Source organism: Phallusia mammillata, chromosome 8 (assembly GCF_965637545.1).
Source record: "Phallusia mammillata chromosome 8, kaPhaMamm4.hap1.1, whole genome shotgun sequence".
Lineage (NCBI taxonomy): Eukaryota > Metazoa > Chordata > Ascidiacea > Phlebobranchia > Ascidiidae > Phallusia > Phallusia mammillata.
In genome coordinates, this window is record NC_137259.1 from 8,706,616 (window position 1) to 8,722,999 (window position 16,384).

At 34.0% G+C, this 16,384-nt stretch overlaps 1 protein-coding gene across 3 annotated transcripts in view; it reads left to right on the forward strand.

The window, feature by feature from the left end:
• The first annotated feature begins 283 nt into the window (after positions 1-283).
• Positions 284-16,384, forward strand: part of LOC145203920 (centrosome-associated protein 350-like) — a 28,795-nt gene continuing 12,694 nt past the window's right edge. Inside the window, exons 1-34 of one of the 3 annotated variants that reach the window (XM_080076289.1) lie at positions 289-368; positions 2,253-2,354; positions 2,421-2,498; positions 2,722-2,848; positions 3,145-3,625; positions 3,782-3,926; positions 4,073-4,184; positions 4,271-4,366; positions 4,445-4,627; positions 4,873-5,061; positions 5,402-5,584; positions 5,748-5,936; positions 5,988-6,090; positions 6,351-6,741; positions 7,013-7,119; positions 7,273-7,464; positions 7,579-7,643; positions 7,816-8,004; positions 8,079-8,306; positions 8,483-8,899; positions 9,201-9,388; positions 9,806-9,979; positions 10,044-10,192; positions 10,299-10,562; positions 10,846-11,040; positions 11,149-11,261; positions 11,729-11,904; positions 12,248-12,401; positions 12,503-12,625; positions 12,795-12,937; positions 14,253-14,402; positions 14,461-14,545; positions 14,664-14,817; positions 15,074-15,226. In XM_080076289.1, the coding sequence (XP_079932415.1) occupies positions 2,256-2,354; positions 2,421-2,498; positions 2,722-2,848; positions 3,145-3,625; positions 3,782-3,926; positions 4,073-4,184; positions 4,271-4,366; positions 4,445-4,627; positions 4,873-5,061; positions 5,402-5,584; positions 5,748-5,936; positions 5,988-6,090; positions 6,351-6,741; positions 7,013-7,119; positions 7,273-7,464; positions 7,579-7,643; positions 7,816-8,004; positions 8,079-8,306; positions 8,483-8,899; positions 9,201-9,388; positions 9,806-9,979; positions 10,044-10,192; positions 10,299-10,562; positions 10,846-11,040; positions 11,149-11,261; positions 11,729-11,904; positions 12,248-12,401; positions 12,503-12,625; positions 12,795-12,937; positions 14,253-14,402; positions 14,461-14,545; positions 14,664-14,817; positions 15,074-15,226 (5,795 nt within the window). In that variant the 5' untranslated portion in view covers positions 289-368; positions 2,253-2,255. Of the gene's footprint in view, positions 369-2,252; positions 2,355-2,420; positions 2,499-2,721; positions 2,849-3,144; positions 3,626-3,781; positions 3,927-4,072; positions 4,185-4,270; positions 4,367-4,444; positions 4,628-4,872; positions 5,062-5,401; positions 5,585-5,747; positions 5,937-5,987; positions 6,091-6,350; positions 6,742-7,012; positions 7,120-7,272; positions 7,465-7,578; positions 7,644-7,815; positions 8,005-8,078; positions 8,307-8,482; positions 8,900-9,200; positions 9,389-9,805; positions 9,980-10,043; positions 10,193-10,298; positions 10,563-10,845; positions 11,041-11,148; positions 11,262-11,728; positions 11,905-12,247; positions 12,402-12,502; positions 12,626-12,794; positions 12,938-14,252; positions 14,403-14,460; positions 14,546-14,663; positions 14,818-15,073; positions 15,227-16,384 lie in introns of all 3 variants that reach the window. The other 2 variants (XM_080076291.1, XM_080076290.1) reach the window with 2 other exon arrangements.

A 16,384-nucleotide genomic window follows, 5' to 3' on the forward strand; every position in this document is an offset into this window, starting at 1 on the left:
TTAAAAACAAAACCAAGTGAACCCGAACCGAACCTGAACCCATATGACAAGCGGTTCGACTCCCTGGTTTCTTTAACTGTCCTTGGCGAATCGGATGATTTTGGTGGTCGCTGTTCACCACCATACCAACCATTTTGTTTGAATGCGCTAATGGAAGTATTCTTGAAATTAAAAAAAGTATTGTAGTTTTTTTGTTTTTTTGGTTAAAAGTTTTTTTGTCAGAGGTGAACGTTTCTATTTCAGTCGCCCACCGAGCCGACATGGTTTGAATCCATAGGATAATTTTACAAAAACAAATGCACCAACGTTGATATTTTCAAAGATGGAAAGTTCGTTTGCAAAAGTGAAGTGCGGATTTCTTCTGTGAGGTATGTTTAATTGTAGCAACGTAACACGATTTGTGTTTAAATGCACCAAATGATATATGCAAAGAGTATTATGTAGCTTAAATTCATAATACTCGTACCTAAAATTATTTGTTTCGAGCCTCAAAAATGCGTTATGAACGTGAATGAATGGTTGCAACATGATTGACCAATTTGCCCGTGTTGGCGTATCCCAAGAAATGGACAACTGCATATAATCTTAAATTTATCATTTATGTGTTCAAGTTAAGTTAAGATATAATGTTTATCACTATTATAATCGGTTTACATTCCCAACAAAGAATCAAAATTAAAAATTGCTTAAAGCCATCATTTCAGAAACACAAAATGTGATCACAGAGGATTTGGTTTATGAGTTAAATCACAGGAATGTGAAATATCTGTAACTAACCAAAATTTCAGTCATTATATGTTTACATGCATGCTACACTCGGTGCAAACAAATGTCTAAGGACCAGATTGGAAAGTTTTATTTTTGCGCGGAGGATATTTTTTTCGTCAAAATAATTGCGCGGATTTTTGTGCGGAATTACAATTTTCTGCGCGGATTGATAGACTTTTGATTGACAGGTGGATTCAACGATTGACGCAATTTGTATGTAATGCCTGCAAGATTATCCAGCCGACAAAAAGAACAACTAAGTAAAGTAATAAACACGAAGAATCTTCAGTTTTGCTCTGTTGCGCACGCAGCTGTTCTGCTATTCTACAATTTTTCATTTTCATAACGATTCAAACATTTTGCTGATTTGTTTTGTAAGGATAGTTTGTGATTGCCAAACTGCTCTTAACTGTAGGTAATTATTTGTCACGTAGAAAACATTATTTTATGTAACTTGCCTAGCCGACAGTCACTTTAATAGTCAATCTACGTCCTAAAAATACAGATAAATGTACTTTTAACGATTACGTTAGCGAAATAGAAATGTCATTTCAAGCGTGACGATCGGTAATTTTTGATGTGCTTGACTGATTTACGTGGATTGTTCGCGAATAAGGCTTGTGGCGACATAGAACTTCATTGTGCAACGAAAATATAAAATTTTAAAGAAAGTTTATTATAGTTACCTACGAAAGCTGTGCTAAGTTGCGCGGACAACATTTTTTTGCGCGGATTACACGTAAAAAGCCTAAATTTGCGCGGATTGCAAGGGGAAATCCAAAATATTGCGCGGCGGATAAATCCTCCGCCCAGGCCATTCTTTCCAATCTGGTCTAAGGATACACTGCGATAAACCTGTGATGAAATGCACGTTTTATTAAAACAGTAACAATGATTGATAAAGCAGCACCAATACAACTGAAGAAAAGTGATTATTTACCAAAATGATTTGAAACCTTTGTCCGTATTATTGGTTGTGTTCAGCAGTGTGTCAAGTATATTTATTTTAAACTGTGCTTTTCCAGATGTAACTAACCCCAGAGCAATGATTTTCAATCCCCTTTTCTATCAGACCATTTAATTACAATTTTTAGTTCCTTTTCAATATTCCCATCACCAAACAACCGAACTACACCACACCAACTATACCCCTAAGCCTAAATTGCTAATGCCATTTAAATTGCAAATAAACTCTTTGCACACCGGTAATCTTGTTCAATTAAGCTGGAATTATTTTTGTGTTTAATGGTCCCTTTTTGTTCTTTGAATGCTCTGACCAATCACCATGTGGTAAATTATTTTTCAACTACAGAAAGTTTTTTATGTGAAAGTTAGATTATGTCTGACTTTTAAGTGTAACAATAGTGTTAATGTGATGGATCTCAATGGGTTTCTTAAATTGTGTTTACTATTTTATTTAGGATCAAATATTACCAACATTATCATTGGGCGATTTTTCATTTCATAGACAAAATTTAATGTAGGTCATGGATGTTTTTTCTGGTTATTCAGTAGCAGGTGCAGATGCAAAGTTAACAGAAAGTCTTAAAGATGTCTGGGGAAAATATGATGAGGCCAAAGCAGTGGTACATAAAATTGTTGACCTAAAATATTTTCATGACAGATGACTTACTTCTTTCCATTTTTTCCAGTTGCAAAGAATTGATCATAGAATACAACAGCATGAGGCACCAACAAGTTCTGAATTAAATAGTTCACTCAAAGAAAAGGTATTTTTCTGATTATCTGTTTCTTCCTAATATTGCTGTAACAAAGCTCTTGGGAAGAGTAGATTGCCATGCAATTCATATGACATCTAATAAATATTCATGTTTATAGATGGTTAAATAAAATTATTGGAATTTTTGTAATGGTATATGTCGATAATATTGTTATTTATTTGTATGGTCTGCTTTAATATTTGACAAGGTTTACTTTTTATTTCTGATGTAGGCACAGTCACTGTCTAGTATAAAAAACAGCATGCAAGTTTCAAAGTCATATGGGCATAAAGTTGGCTTCAAAGAGCCTCTTGTTTCATATCATGAAAAACACGATCCAAAGTCATCTATTTTAGGAAGTAAGCATTTCACTTAAACATCCGAAAGAGTATATTATACTTATGGATGCAATAATGTCACATAAACATAAAGTAAAAAACTATGCTCTAAATGTAATGTGGCTGTCAAATTAAACAAATTGTGATTCATTTATTCAGTTTTCAATCATTTTTGCATATTTCGCTTTGTTATCTTGCTGCAATAATTTTTAATCAGAAAAAAATATGTTTATTTTTCTCTGAACTTTCTAATTGAAACTGTGCTTTTATTGGTATTTTGCTGAGCGTGTAAAATTTGTCACTGCTTTTGTTTACAGGTAGTCAAACAGGAAAGTATCCAGAAGCAAGCACTCTTTCATATTCAGCTCGGGACTTTAACACCACTGACTATGACAGCCTTCGTGTTTCACTGAGAGGTTTTGATCCAAGTGCCGAAAATCCTCGATTATATCCTGATTCATCAACTCTTACTAAAACTCCAAACCAGCATGATATTATAGATACAGCACCAATTGCTGAAAGTCCCAAGGACCAATTAGTCCCCATTCGTGAATTGAATACAGACACTTATTTCGAGCCTTCAGGCAAACTGGTTAAACCTGGAAAGAACTTATCCACAGCTGGTGTTGCTCAAACTATTGTAAATCCATTTTCAGTGGACACTTATAAACACAGTGGTGTGGAATTGCAAATGCCAAAAAAGAGATATGATGCTGCAAAACAAAAAAAGAAATTAGAGGAAAATTCAGAAGGACTTGCCAAGCTTAAGGAGACAATTCGCAAACAGAAAGAAAATCGGTAAAACTAGCTTTAATTCAAATCTTTTTATTTGTACATATGTAATAGTTTCAAATTAATTAAAACCTTAAAATATTTTTTCATCTTACAATTATTTAAAATTGCCAAAGTCTTATTAGTTGTTCACTAAGCTTCAATTTCTTTTTTCACTTTTAGTTCACCTTCCTCTTTGCATGGAACTCCGGGCCTCAAGTTTTATCACAAAGATGATGATCCCATTGCTCCTATTCCTTACAACATGGACTTTCCCAAACCACGGGTGAGAAAGATAGCAGCTGGTCCTGCAGCACCAAAATATAAGGTATTTACAAAATAGCATTTGTAGAACTTTTCATTATATATATGTTTTTGTTTGCAAAGTTTTCTTACAATTTTGTGCTGCATCTTAATCCACTGTGCCACCAAAGCATTAAATCCATTAATTGTATCTGTTACTGTTTTGGAAAGGGTTTTAACACTGCTGAAACAAGACTACGCACACCAGATGGAAAAGTTTGGAAAGAAGACGGTACAATCAGCATGCAACCAAAAGCCCAACAACCACACAGAAAAACCAAAGGTTGGTCATTGTATATTTTCTCCAGATTTAAAAAAGGTTGAAATAAAGCCTCTCATTATCAGAATCAACAAACTTTGTGTTTGCAGCTGCCCTGTTTCAGGAAGGCTCATCTCGCTCCAAATCGTTGGAAAGGACATCGACCAATAAACAAGGCACAAAGGGAAAGGCAACTAGAAAAATAGGTAGCCAGCAAAACACATGAAATAATTTTACTAGGTTATAAAGTTAGGACCCCAACTTATTTTCAAGTTATGTGATAGGTAAAATAAAATCAGACAAGCCATCTCACAGAAAGACACTTATTACACCTTCTTCATGGCGAGAAGGCCAAAAAGTGGCTGAAGCAATTCTTGGTTCAATTCCTAAACACAAGAAGACATTGCCTTCAAATATTGCATTGCATTCCCCACCAACTAAGGATGTCACAAGAAAAACAACCAAAGGTGAAATAATATAGAATAGTATCTAGAATATATTTGTTTTGTTTTGCAATTAAGCTTGGTGGCTGGTGGCATGGCAAATGATTTTGCAATTGGTATGACTTAATACAAAACGATTTGTTTTAAAATCTACTGGTGAAATTTGTAAAGATGTATGTTTATGTGTGCAATTTAAAAACACTTGGTTTTGATAATAATTATTGTACACAAAAGCTTTGAGCATAAAAATTTGCTTCGGTTTATGTCAGATGCACACCCAGAATCTGCACCACTTTCTTGCAATAACAATAATGCAACTGCTTCTGCTGCAACTAACAAACCAAATGTTGGGCAAGAAATATCTGCAATTTTAAATCATGGTGATTCAAAGCCTGAAAAAGAAAATGCTGACATTGATTTACAATCCCCAGATGCCCTTGCAATAGAAGAACAAGAAGGTAGATTTTCTAGACTAAAATTGAGTGGCAGTAAACAGATTTTAAACCTACACTCAACTATTGGTTCAGTAAAACATACCAGTCTAATAAAAACAGGCCTGCCCCATGTCTGGGCTTGTTTGAGTGTGTGATTGTCCTCTGAGTGACATGAATGGAACTTGTTTACATCCTGGATAAGCCAATATGGGCCTTGCTTGCCCTGCTCAGTGTATCATACTGTTTGATTGTTCATGTACACATAAAAAAACTTAAATGTTGTTTCAGTGACTAAACCAAATGTTTTATATCACTGTGGCAATGGTATGTTGGATATAATATTCAAATATTGCTTTGATTCCAGCCACTTTATCTGTGAACATGAAAGAAATGCTCAGCGATCTGAGATCATCAGACTCATCATCATCCGATTCTGATACTGAAGTTGAAAAATTAAACAAAGATCAAAAAACACCCAAAAAGTCTCAAAAGTTAAATAAAAAGCGCAAACCTACACCAGTAAAACAAACTCAAAAGGAAAACTCAGGTGATTTTTTAAGTTAAAAAATGTCTTGTTTAGTGCTGTTGTTTTTTTAAAAAAAAATTCTTTGGTTTTTATTGTATTAAGAAAAGCAATTGTTGTAAACTATATTTATCTTATGTTGCGTTTGTACTTTTTAAACTATATTTGTTGAAAACTTTGTCAACAGAACCTGTTCGCAAAGTTCGACATTATGATCAAAGTCAAGTGCAAAAGTTCATGGCAAAACAAAAAGCAGAAAGGCGTAAAAAAGAAGCTGAATTAAAAAAGCAAGAAAAAGAAGCAAATGAAAGAAAAATGCAACAACTCAATAATCTTGATAAGCGACAAAAAGAAGCTAGAAAGAAAACAGTACAAGGTTTGTGCAACACAGTGTTGGTTAAATGTTGTATTAAACTAAATTTTTTAGATGATGGAAAGATGAAAAGTTCGCTTCAAAGCACTTTTACAAAAATTCCACCGTCTGGTTTTAACTCATCAAGAAGTGCTAATGCTGACCTTGCTGGGATTGGGTAAGAATTTTAAGTTTGTTTTTAGGTTTGAGAATGTTTAGTAGAATTACTCTAATTTTATTTGAACAAAAAAATTATGTGTTATTTCAAGGTTTTGTTAAAACTGAATGTATTGTCTGATCTTTATAAAATAATGTATGTTTGTCTGATCTTTAATGTTTGTAATGTTTGTCTGATCTTTATAAAATATGTACAATACAATGTTTTTTGTTGGTAATTAATTTTTTTAATTTTCTCTTTAAAAAACAACCTGTGTTAAGGTACGAATCTCGAGTTGCATCATTTTTGGATAAACTTGATCGATATCGGCACATAAAGCAGTCTGATGAGGGAGATGAAGTGCAACTACAGCCGGGTGGAACCAAAGTGTCGGCCTTTATGTCCAAACTTGATCAATACCTTACTGAAGATACTGCAAGGAATTCACAAAGCAAGACACGATACTCACCCCAAGATGATGATAATGATGATGGAGACTTAACAGTAGCAGATTTAAGCAATGACAAACGGTTGAGTCCATTAAGGAATTCATCACCGTCTCCACGTCAATCATCTCCCAGGCTCACTACAGTTGCAAGTTACTCAGATAAACCGGATTACCATCATATGGATCGCATTGCAGCATTAAAGGCCAAGTCAGATTTACTGCAGGTTCGAAATCTGTTAATTTCATGACATATGAGTGGGTGGGGCTTTACCACAGTGATTCTTGATAAAGAAACTATTCAGGCAGTAAAAAGTTTCATTCAAACCATAGATTGTTTTCCACAAAAGTCTGAGTTCAAATTGCCGTTCAGTGTAAATTACTTACAACTAGCCTATTAAATAACCATCTTTTTCATTTTTATACATGTTTTTTTGTAACAAATTTTGCCAGTTTATTTTTCTCATTAAACTATTTTGTCATTTTTATTATTTTTAGGAACGAATTGATAAACAGGCAAAGTGTTTGCTGGAAAAGCCAGTGGACAACTTTGCAAGTTTATCACACTATACACCATATGAGAATCAGTTGAAATCTCCTCACAGGTGCAGTGTCCATTTTGGTTTGTTTTTTTGTTTGAAACTATTCGAAGGCATATATAATTTTTCTATTTGAAAAAAGCATTGTTGTTCATTGTTTTGTCACTATAATGCTATAGATCAAGTCTGGAAAAAACATTCTAAATATGTTATATTCAGGTCTCAACAAAGTTCTGGTCACTTTGAAAGTTCATCCACTCATTCAGTAGATCAGCAAAACCAATTTGAACTTGAAACTTCAATTCCTGGTGTGTCCAACCTTCGTGACCATGTTGCTGCTACTGAGCGACAGAGAGTTGAAAATCAAGCTTCTACTACAATTCAAAAGGCATATAAAGGATATGCAGTCAGGTATATATTAAAGTTCAGTATGCATGTTGTAAAATGTGAATTTACATGTTCTTAAACTTTTAGTGATTACTGTTTTATTTATGTCATAATCTTATGTTTTTTTGCTTTACTTAGACATGCGTTGGAAACTTGGGAACTTCCAAGTGGAAATTCTTTACTAAAAAAATCCAAGACTGAAGGTATATTTATGTCAACATATTCTGAATAAGTTTGGAAATTTACTTTTGTTTGAAATCGTCAATTTGCTTTTATACTGCTGCAATGAGACAAAATAACAATTTAAATTGAGTTAAAAAGATAATATATTTTTCTTGTAAATGAAATGTATTTTTCACTTTTTTGTCTTTAAAGAGTTGCATTCAACATCAAGCAGTTTAACATCCAAAAGCAGTGAATCAAGTGCAAGATCAGTTGAGGAAATCATGGATAGCTTAACAGGAAAAGATTTTTGTGCAGATGATGAAAGAAAAACAACATGGGCAGACAAAATGAAAGATGACGAAAAACACAAATTATCAGATGGTCAAGATGTTTTGCAAGGTTTTTCTAATATTTCAATCTAATATTTCAAAGGGAATTTGTTTATTATGTGCTAGCACTCTGCTTTTCAATAGATTTGAAATCAAGACTGAGACCCAAAACAGCACCTGCAAATGCACAAAGACACAGTGATTTGCCTGAATTCAGTTCAGATGAACAAAGTAAACCTCCATGGCAACGATCACATGGGGACAAGTATAGCATCCCTAACCTGTTTGCACATAAATACCTCAAAGCCCTAAATCGACAGCAGAAAGGTGAAATTCCATCTGGTACAGACTTGGACCATAAACATCCAAACGGTAGGTTGAAACAATTTTAACTGTAAAATAGATCAACAACTCATAAACTACTGGTAACTAGTTTACTTTTGTACGTACAGACAGAAATAATAATTATATTGTATTTAACAAATAAAAGTGTAAGCTAGAAAACAATTTGCTTGTAAAAAAAACAACGCTGACACTTCTCCATGCAGATTTGCCATATTCCTCTCCCATAAAGAAACATAATTTGTCGCACACCAATCCAAAGCAATATTCTTTGGATGATAATCTTCAAACCAGCCTTCCTGTACAGTATAAATCAGACGAATATGACAATGACTTTCAGAGCTTGACATCAACTGAATCAAGTATTAATGTGCCCGGGGAAGATGGCACCAGTAGTATTAAAACTTCATCAGCTTCACAAAAATCAGACAGTCCATCACTAAATAGCAGTCAATCTGAAACTGGTGTCAAGGTACCAGACAAACAACTTCGAAATAGTGCTGAACTTATCACTTGGTCAAAATCACTAAGACAAGATGCTGTTAAGTTTCAATCGGCACCAGCTGAGAATCCTGAAGATGGAAGTGAAATAGAAGTCAGCACACAAACCAACTTGCCACCAGGTTAAAAATGTGATGTGATGATTAAACAGCAGTGATTAATTCTGTACTGAGTAAGAGCACATCTAAATACATTAAGATAACTCGATCAAGTTTGAGTTGCTCAAATGACAATGTCGCTTTTATTTCATAATTTAGTATTTTATCGGCTGGTCTTTTTTTTAACATAAAGCAGCATTCATTTCCTCAAAAAAAGTGACAACTGGGGAAAAACTATGAAGTTGATTGTGCCTTTGTCAAAAAAAGCATTTTCTTTAACTTTGTTTTTATCCTAAACTCGAACTTTTGCAAATTTATTTTTCAGTCAACTTTCCTGCACCAAGCCAAGGAAGTCCAAAATACTCACCAGCTGTTCTTGAGCACAAAATGGCACTAGAGTTAAATCGATATGAGTCAATCGACGAAGCAATCAAACAGCTGGGTGGAACAGAACAAATGCAATCTGTTGCTCTTGCTCAGCAGGAAACAGTGTCACTTGCACAAATACTACAGGTACGAAAATCATTCTGAAGTAGGAATACCTATGGTTGACCCTCTTGTTAAGCTTGTAAACAAATATATACTCCAATGTGTTGCAATGCTGTTATCATTATTGGGTGTTGCTATAATAAAATTAACAACTTATAATGATAACATTCTTGTTGCACCAGGCGTTAACATGATGTGATTAATAGAAAACATTTTTCAAGTATATTTATGCAAAAAAATACCTTTGGTATATATGTAAATATAAATTCTGTGATTTATTAGTGGTTAACTAGAAGCAACAAAATGAAGTTGAAATGTGTCTAATTCACATAAACTCCTGTCCTGTATGTCTGAACATGCTTTCTGACCACAAATCTGTCTTACAATGGCTGAACACAAACTCAGGTGGTTTAGAATGTTGTTAAGTTTGCAATTTTGTAGTCTCGCCAACTTCAACATCAACTTGAAGTGGATCGTTTGACTCTGAAAGCCAAAGAGGAAGCCCTAGAAGCTGCTCGGCAAATAGAAAAACAAGAAATGGAAAGGAAAATTAAGGAAGCTAAAGACAAAGAGGAAAATGCTCAAAAACAAAGTGACATGGCTTTAAAATTACAGGTAAACTCATTTGTGTTTTATTTGGCTTGTTTAGCAAATTTTAAACATTTGTTGCAAATTTTAGGAAGAAACATTGAAAAGTCTAAAAGCTCAACAAAAAGTAACTGAAGCCTCACATCGTTTATTTTCTCCCCACAAAAAATCTTATAAAGCTGATGATTACACAACATCGTCCGAAAAGTCATACACCAGCTCATCAGAAACGTCAACAAAGTAAAGACAACATTTTAAAATCGTCCAAAAGTGTTTCAATTTTATTTGTGAAAATCATATCCATGTTGCCTATTTTAACATATTGTTTTGTGGCATATTTTTATAGAACCCCAGGGACAGACCAATCTTACAGCAGCTCAACATTCAATAGCTTTAGTCAATCACAAGAAATTAAGTTGCCTGCTAAATCATCTGTTCATCGAAGTCCACCATCTATTGTATCAGAACATAGTACAACCTCTGTTCGACAATCAGATGATGACATAAGCATTCCTGAACAAATACGAGGACAGAAATTGCCACTTTCATCTTCAGAATCAAAATCTATTTCAGAGAATATTGAAGTTAAAGGTTTCGATGAAACTGACAGGTACATAAATATATATTTACCTGGTGTGTCTAAAAAATATCATGTTTTTTATATTTGAAATGTATTGTGTTTTCAATATATAACTGTTTTCATAAATGTCTGTCTTCCGATTATTTGTTTATCTTATTTTACTGTAATTTTAAAAAATTATGTAAAAGGCATCCCTTTCCTTAAGCACTGACTTATTACTTTTACCTAATTGGCAATTTACATAAAATACCAATTTTTAGCCGCAATTTTTCTGTTAAAATTCACAAAATTGAATGCAAAATGTTACTATTAGGTCTATCTCTGAAGAGATTCCAACATCTGGAAAGTCAAAATTCAAAAAAACAGATGACAAAACCAAAAAAGATGCACAAAAAAGTTCACATGATGTCAGCGATGTTGGTTCTGTGACTTTCGATGAAAGCGTTACTGAAGATGAAATTGCAGAAATTTCAAGAAGAGCAATATTGCCATCTGAAAGTCACAGGCGGTATGCATTATTATTATTTTCTTTTTCAGTCAAATCAAATTAATTGGGCAACCAAACATGCCTAAAGCTGTTAAAACTTAGTGGGTATTGAATTGTGCTGTTTTGTAGAATGCAGCGAAGGAAATCACCTTCGATTAAACCACCAAAAGAAGTAGACTTGTATGATCATTCAAATCTTTCAGTTTCATCAGATGACACTCTTCCCTCACAAGCTGGAAAAGGTACCTTACTGTTATACTGATGCAGGTTCATGTAATAACTTTTCTAATTAAAATCAAATCTAATTAAAGCATACAATAAATTGTGCTGCTCATTTGGTACAGTCAATTTTTATCGGCAATTAAATAAATTTAAGGGGTCTGAGATTTTGTTTTAAATTTAAAATATCTCATCATATTGTTAATGTTGCTGCTCACATCTCTTTTGAATGACAATGTGCTGATTGACTATTTGCTGTGTCCAGTAGTTCATGCACAAATGGCACCTAACCAACCTAGTAAAGGAATAAATCACATACTTTTGGACCATTGTAGACAAAGTATTACTACATGTTATTGTTGCAATAAACAACAGTTTGTGCTGTATCTGCATGGGTTAAAATCATACTTTAAACTTTTCCAAATGTAACCAAATTTACCCAAAACTATGCTTCCTTATTGTACACTACAAAGTGAAGTTGTTTTATAAGGTCGATTGTCTGGTTTGGAAGAATCATTTTCTGGACCAACATCTTTGTTTGGAGATTCTGACATTGGTAGTTTTTCAACGTTTCTTAATGCAACTGTGCAACAGTACATGTTAGAACAGGAAGTACGCGTCAGACATCAAAGTGTGATGCTTAAGCTGAGAGAAAAAGCTATCAAGGTCAGTGGGAAATTTCTTTAAACCTTACTTGATGTTTAAGTTCTGTTATTGTTGAAATGTAGTTTGGAAGTAGAAAGTTGGTTTAATTGCAACATAATTTGGTCTGTGGTGATTTTTTAAACTTTTTGTGATTGGAGCATGTTTTTTTAGCAGTCAACATTTTATTTACAGCCATTAAAACTTTTAAGACATAAGTTTTTTTCCAATTTTGTAGTGAAAGAAATACTTGTAGTAAACAGCAGAAAAAGAACTAATTGCTACTGTTTTCTATAGTTCTTTGTGTTTTTATGCTGCTATTCAAAGAAATGTGGAAATAGCTATAAGACTGTGTTTACATTGTTAGGAAAAAACGCAAGCTGAGCTAGCCTGGCTGGAACAACAGAAGCAACATGTTCGCAGAAAAGGTGAAGATGACAAAATGCCTCCCATCAAAAAGAAGAAGAGGGCGATATTACTTCGACTCCAAGTTGAAACTGAAGAAATTAAAAAACTTAGAGGTAACTATGGGATATTTCAAACATTTTGTTAACTTTAGAATTTTGTGTGTTTTATGTTTAGATTTTTCTGTGTGTTATAAATGTTTTGTTTTTTTGTACAGCTGCAAACAAGGCAGCACTTCAAGATCGAGAATTAATAATGAAACAACATAAAGACATCAGCAGAATAATGCATTCAACGCAACAAATCAAGGAAAAACTCAAATCTGGTTCCTCTGCTAAAGGTAAATTTGCATGAATTTTTATCTTTAGGGTCAGAATTGGATTCCTACACAACAAGTGTTTGTGGACATGATTTTAACTGCTGTACCATATTTTCTATTACTTTGAAATTGAAACATGAACAAGCCATTTGTGTGAAAATTAATTATTATGTATTTTTTATGGTTTCAGCTGGGGCTGACTCTAAGGGAAAGGTTTCATTAAGTCCAGATCCTCACATTACTTCATCCACTCCTGTCCCTCAACCTGTTGACTCAGCTTCAGTTTCTGAAGATGAATCCAGCATTCCCAATTCAGATATGGATACATCAGCAGTAAGTTATTATGGGTCCCCTTCCCTGAAGGGGACACATCTTGATTTCACTATGTTTTTTCTCTTCTTTCTTCTTTTTTCTCCGGTGAAGTTTGTCCATGCACTTTTGGCATGAAATCTTTGATGGATTTGGATGAAACTTTTACAGATGGTAGATATGGTCATGTAGATGTGTCCTCTGCTTCGTTTGACTTGATAACCGCAGTATTTACCCCGCTAGCCCCAAAAGTGTAAAACTTTTTGTATGTTGCTGCGCACCACAAACGAAAGATTTCTGTGGTGTAACAGTATAATAAAGGCAACAGAAACCATTGTACTTGTGCATTGCTTGGTGGACGTTTTTGCACATGCCAGTTGTAGGGGTGTTAACAACCGTGTGACGTCAGAAGCCTTAACGAATGTTGCTAATAACACCTCTAGTGGTCAGAATTTTAAACATTGGCCAATTTGGATAAAATTTTACATTAATGTTGATTGGGTTATTGTGGTTTCATATTTCATACTTTTGGGTGTTGAACCCCATCAGTTACCCCACTAACCCCCTAAAATGGGTAAAATTTGTAAACAATGTCGAATTTGGATGCAATTTGGATAGTTAGTAGATTATGTCATTTTTAGGTGTCGATTGTTAAGTTTCACCCTATAGCTTGAACATTTACCCAACCAGCCCCCTAAAATGGGTAAGTTTTTTAACAGTGTCGGAATTTAAAAAATTTGGACAGCTTGTAGAATTTGCTGTTTATAGGTGTCCATTGTTGTGTTTACTATATTTTGCCACTATTTACCCCTTCTTTCCTACAAATAGAACACTAAATAGGTCAATGTGTGAATTGAATTAGATTTGCGTAGTTCAAATGGTTAATATCATGATTATTTAAGCCAAGAACTGTTTTTAAAACACCATACTGACTGATGGTTATCTCTTGAAATGCATTGTTTTTAACGTTGCATGTGTGGGGGGCCCATGAGTTTCTGCTTGCAGAAACAACCAAGGTTATAAAAGATAGTGGGTGATATGGGACCCAATATAAAATATGTGTAGGGAATATATTAATGTTTCAAAATATATTATAGTGTATGTGCAATGGCAATATGTGCTGAGCCACCCTTCTAGTTTTTTTCTTATTTACCAATTAATAAACAATAACATAAATTACCCATTACTTGTGATCTTGATAATATTCATCTACTGATACACTTATTTTTTGTTTATTACCTGGTTGTATTCAATTTCTATTTGAGTGTTAAACTTGAACACATCTCAATTCCTAATTTTGGAAAAGGTTGTAATTCTGTACCCAACTTTTTTGTGCCAGTCAAACAGGTTGCTGCGTCACCTAAAATTGGTGTCAGGAGGTTTGGACGACCGCAGGTTAACATACCGGGAAAAGGGATTGTTGAAAAGGAAAAAAGATGCAGAGAGATTGCTAGAATGGAAACGAAAGTTAGATGAAGAAGAGCAGAAGGTATGTTTTAACAAATACATGTTATTGTGTAACATGCTTAATATACATTCCTTTTCAGGTGATTGACATTGAAAAAAAGGCCATATCTGCTTGGGCTAAAGAAGCTTCTCCAGAAAAGTCAACAGTGGGAAAATCCACTAAAGGTCTGTTTTTTCATAATGTTTCATTTTGTAGCACATTTTTTCTACTGGGGTGATGATAGTGTGTAACATGTTGTTGAATAAAATCTGCAGATTGTAATAATATCATGTGTATTCAAAGATGATGCTAGTAAAGCAATACCTGCTAGCACTGAACGACAATCATCTGTCTCACCATCTGAAAGTTCGATAGCAGAGGAAGTTGTGACACGTGGTGTAGAGGATGGAAGCACAACTACCTCATCATCTGTACATGAGGATAACAAACCTGCTGGGTACAGTATATCATAACATAAAATGCTGATTGATTTGAAATGTGTCAAACTTTGCCACATGACAAGCAAAAGCTTGGACATGTCAGTTTTTTGCTTTTGTAAATTAAACAAGTCACTAAAATATTGTTGTATGTGACTATTGTTCATGTATTATTAAATGACAGGATTGAAAAAGTTGATGTGTAATGGTTTGTCTTCTCAATGCATACTTATTTGCAAAAAATTAAAATCTTTAATGAAGGAAAAAAAATTGCAGATCTCAAGATTTATCGAGTGAAGGGACAATTGGTGATGATTACAGCCAGTCATTTGAATCAAGTGTGCAAAGTGTTGGAAAAACTGCATCCAATCTAGATCAACCAAGTTCTGCATTGTCAAAAGATGGAACATCTTCAAAAAAACAATCAAAGTTGGTTTTATTGATTTGGTTAAATTTTCTCGCTTTTTAAAATCATTAATATTGGAATAGATTTGTGCTTGAACAGTGTATGTTTGGCTTATGGGCAAAATAAATGCAGACTATATTGAAAGTAGGGAAAAAATCCACTTATAGTTTATTTAGGGGGCAAAGTGTGTATTAATTGATAATGCTTGTAAAAAAGTCACCAAACTGGAGGTATCAAACCGAAGAATATGACATTCTATTTTCCAAAAAAGAGACGCATGTAAAGAAATATGAAGTGTTTTTAGTACGTAATACTATTCTGAAACAAGCAAATGTCCATTATATATTAATTAAACATTTTTGTTAAATAAATATGTGGCTAAAGATAAATATCATGTGCTCTATAAGTATTTAGAAAATGTTGGTTGGTTAGTGACACATATTTTGAAACAATGTAGCAGTTGATTTGTTTGTTAGAAATTAAGCCAACTGTTTGTTTGTTTTTTGTTGCTTTCATATTTAAATGTTGTAAAGACACAAACCATATCTTCAGCAAATATCATGTCATGCAGATCTGTTCTGATGTTGACATACAATGCCATCAAACTATTACCTCAACATTACTGGCAGAGCAGTAGGCATTTAAAGTTGGTCTGGTTAATAAGTGTTGGCCATCGATGTAACAAGGTGTGAACTGCTGTGCAAAGGTTGACACAGTTTAAATATACTGACTTTCTCCTGGGTTACCATGTGTTTGAGAGTTATGTTGGCACTTCTTCATTAAATTAACTTCTGCCAGTGGTCGCGACATGCAGCTGATGCTTAATGCCAAGCCCATTACACAGCATCTATTTATATCTCAATCTGAGGATCTCAGTTAATACTCTTGTTGCATGTTTCATGCATATTAGTCAGGATTAAAAAGTTGCTAGGAGATACTTGAAATAGTAGTGGTGCAGTTTGAAATTTCTGCAAAGCAATCTGACTGCAATGTTTAGTGGCGGTGCTACAAGAAATGCATCAGGATGTTTGTTTTGTTTCCTACACTGATTGCTTAAGGTTGAATATGAGTGGGTGTGTATGTCTTAACATGACATGTATACAGTGGAAAAGCACTTTGCATACAGGAAACACACAAAGCATTTAACACTGTTGTGTCCTGTACAGGTTTGCTTCCAAGTG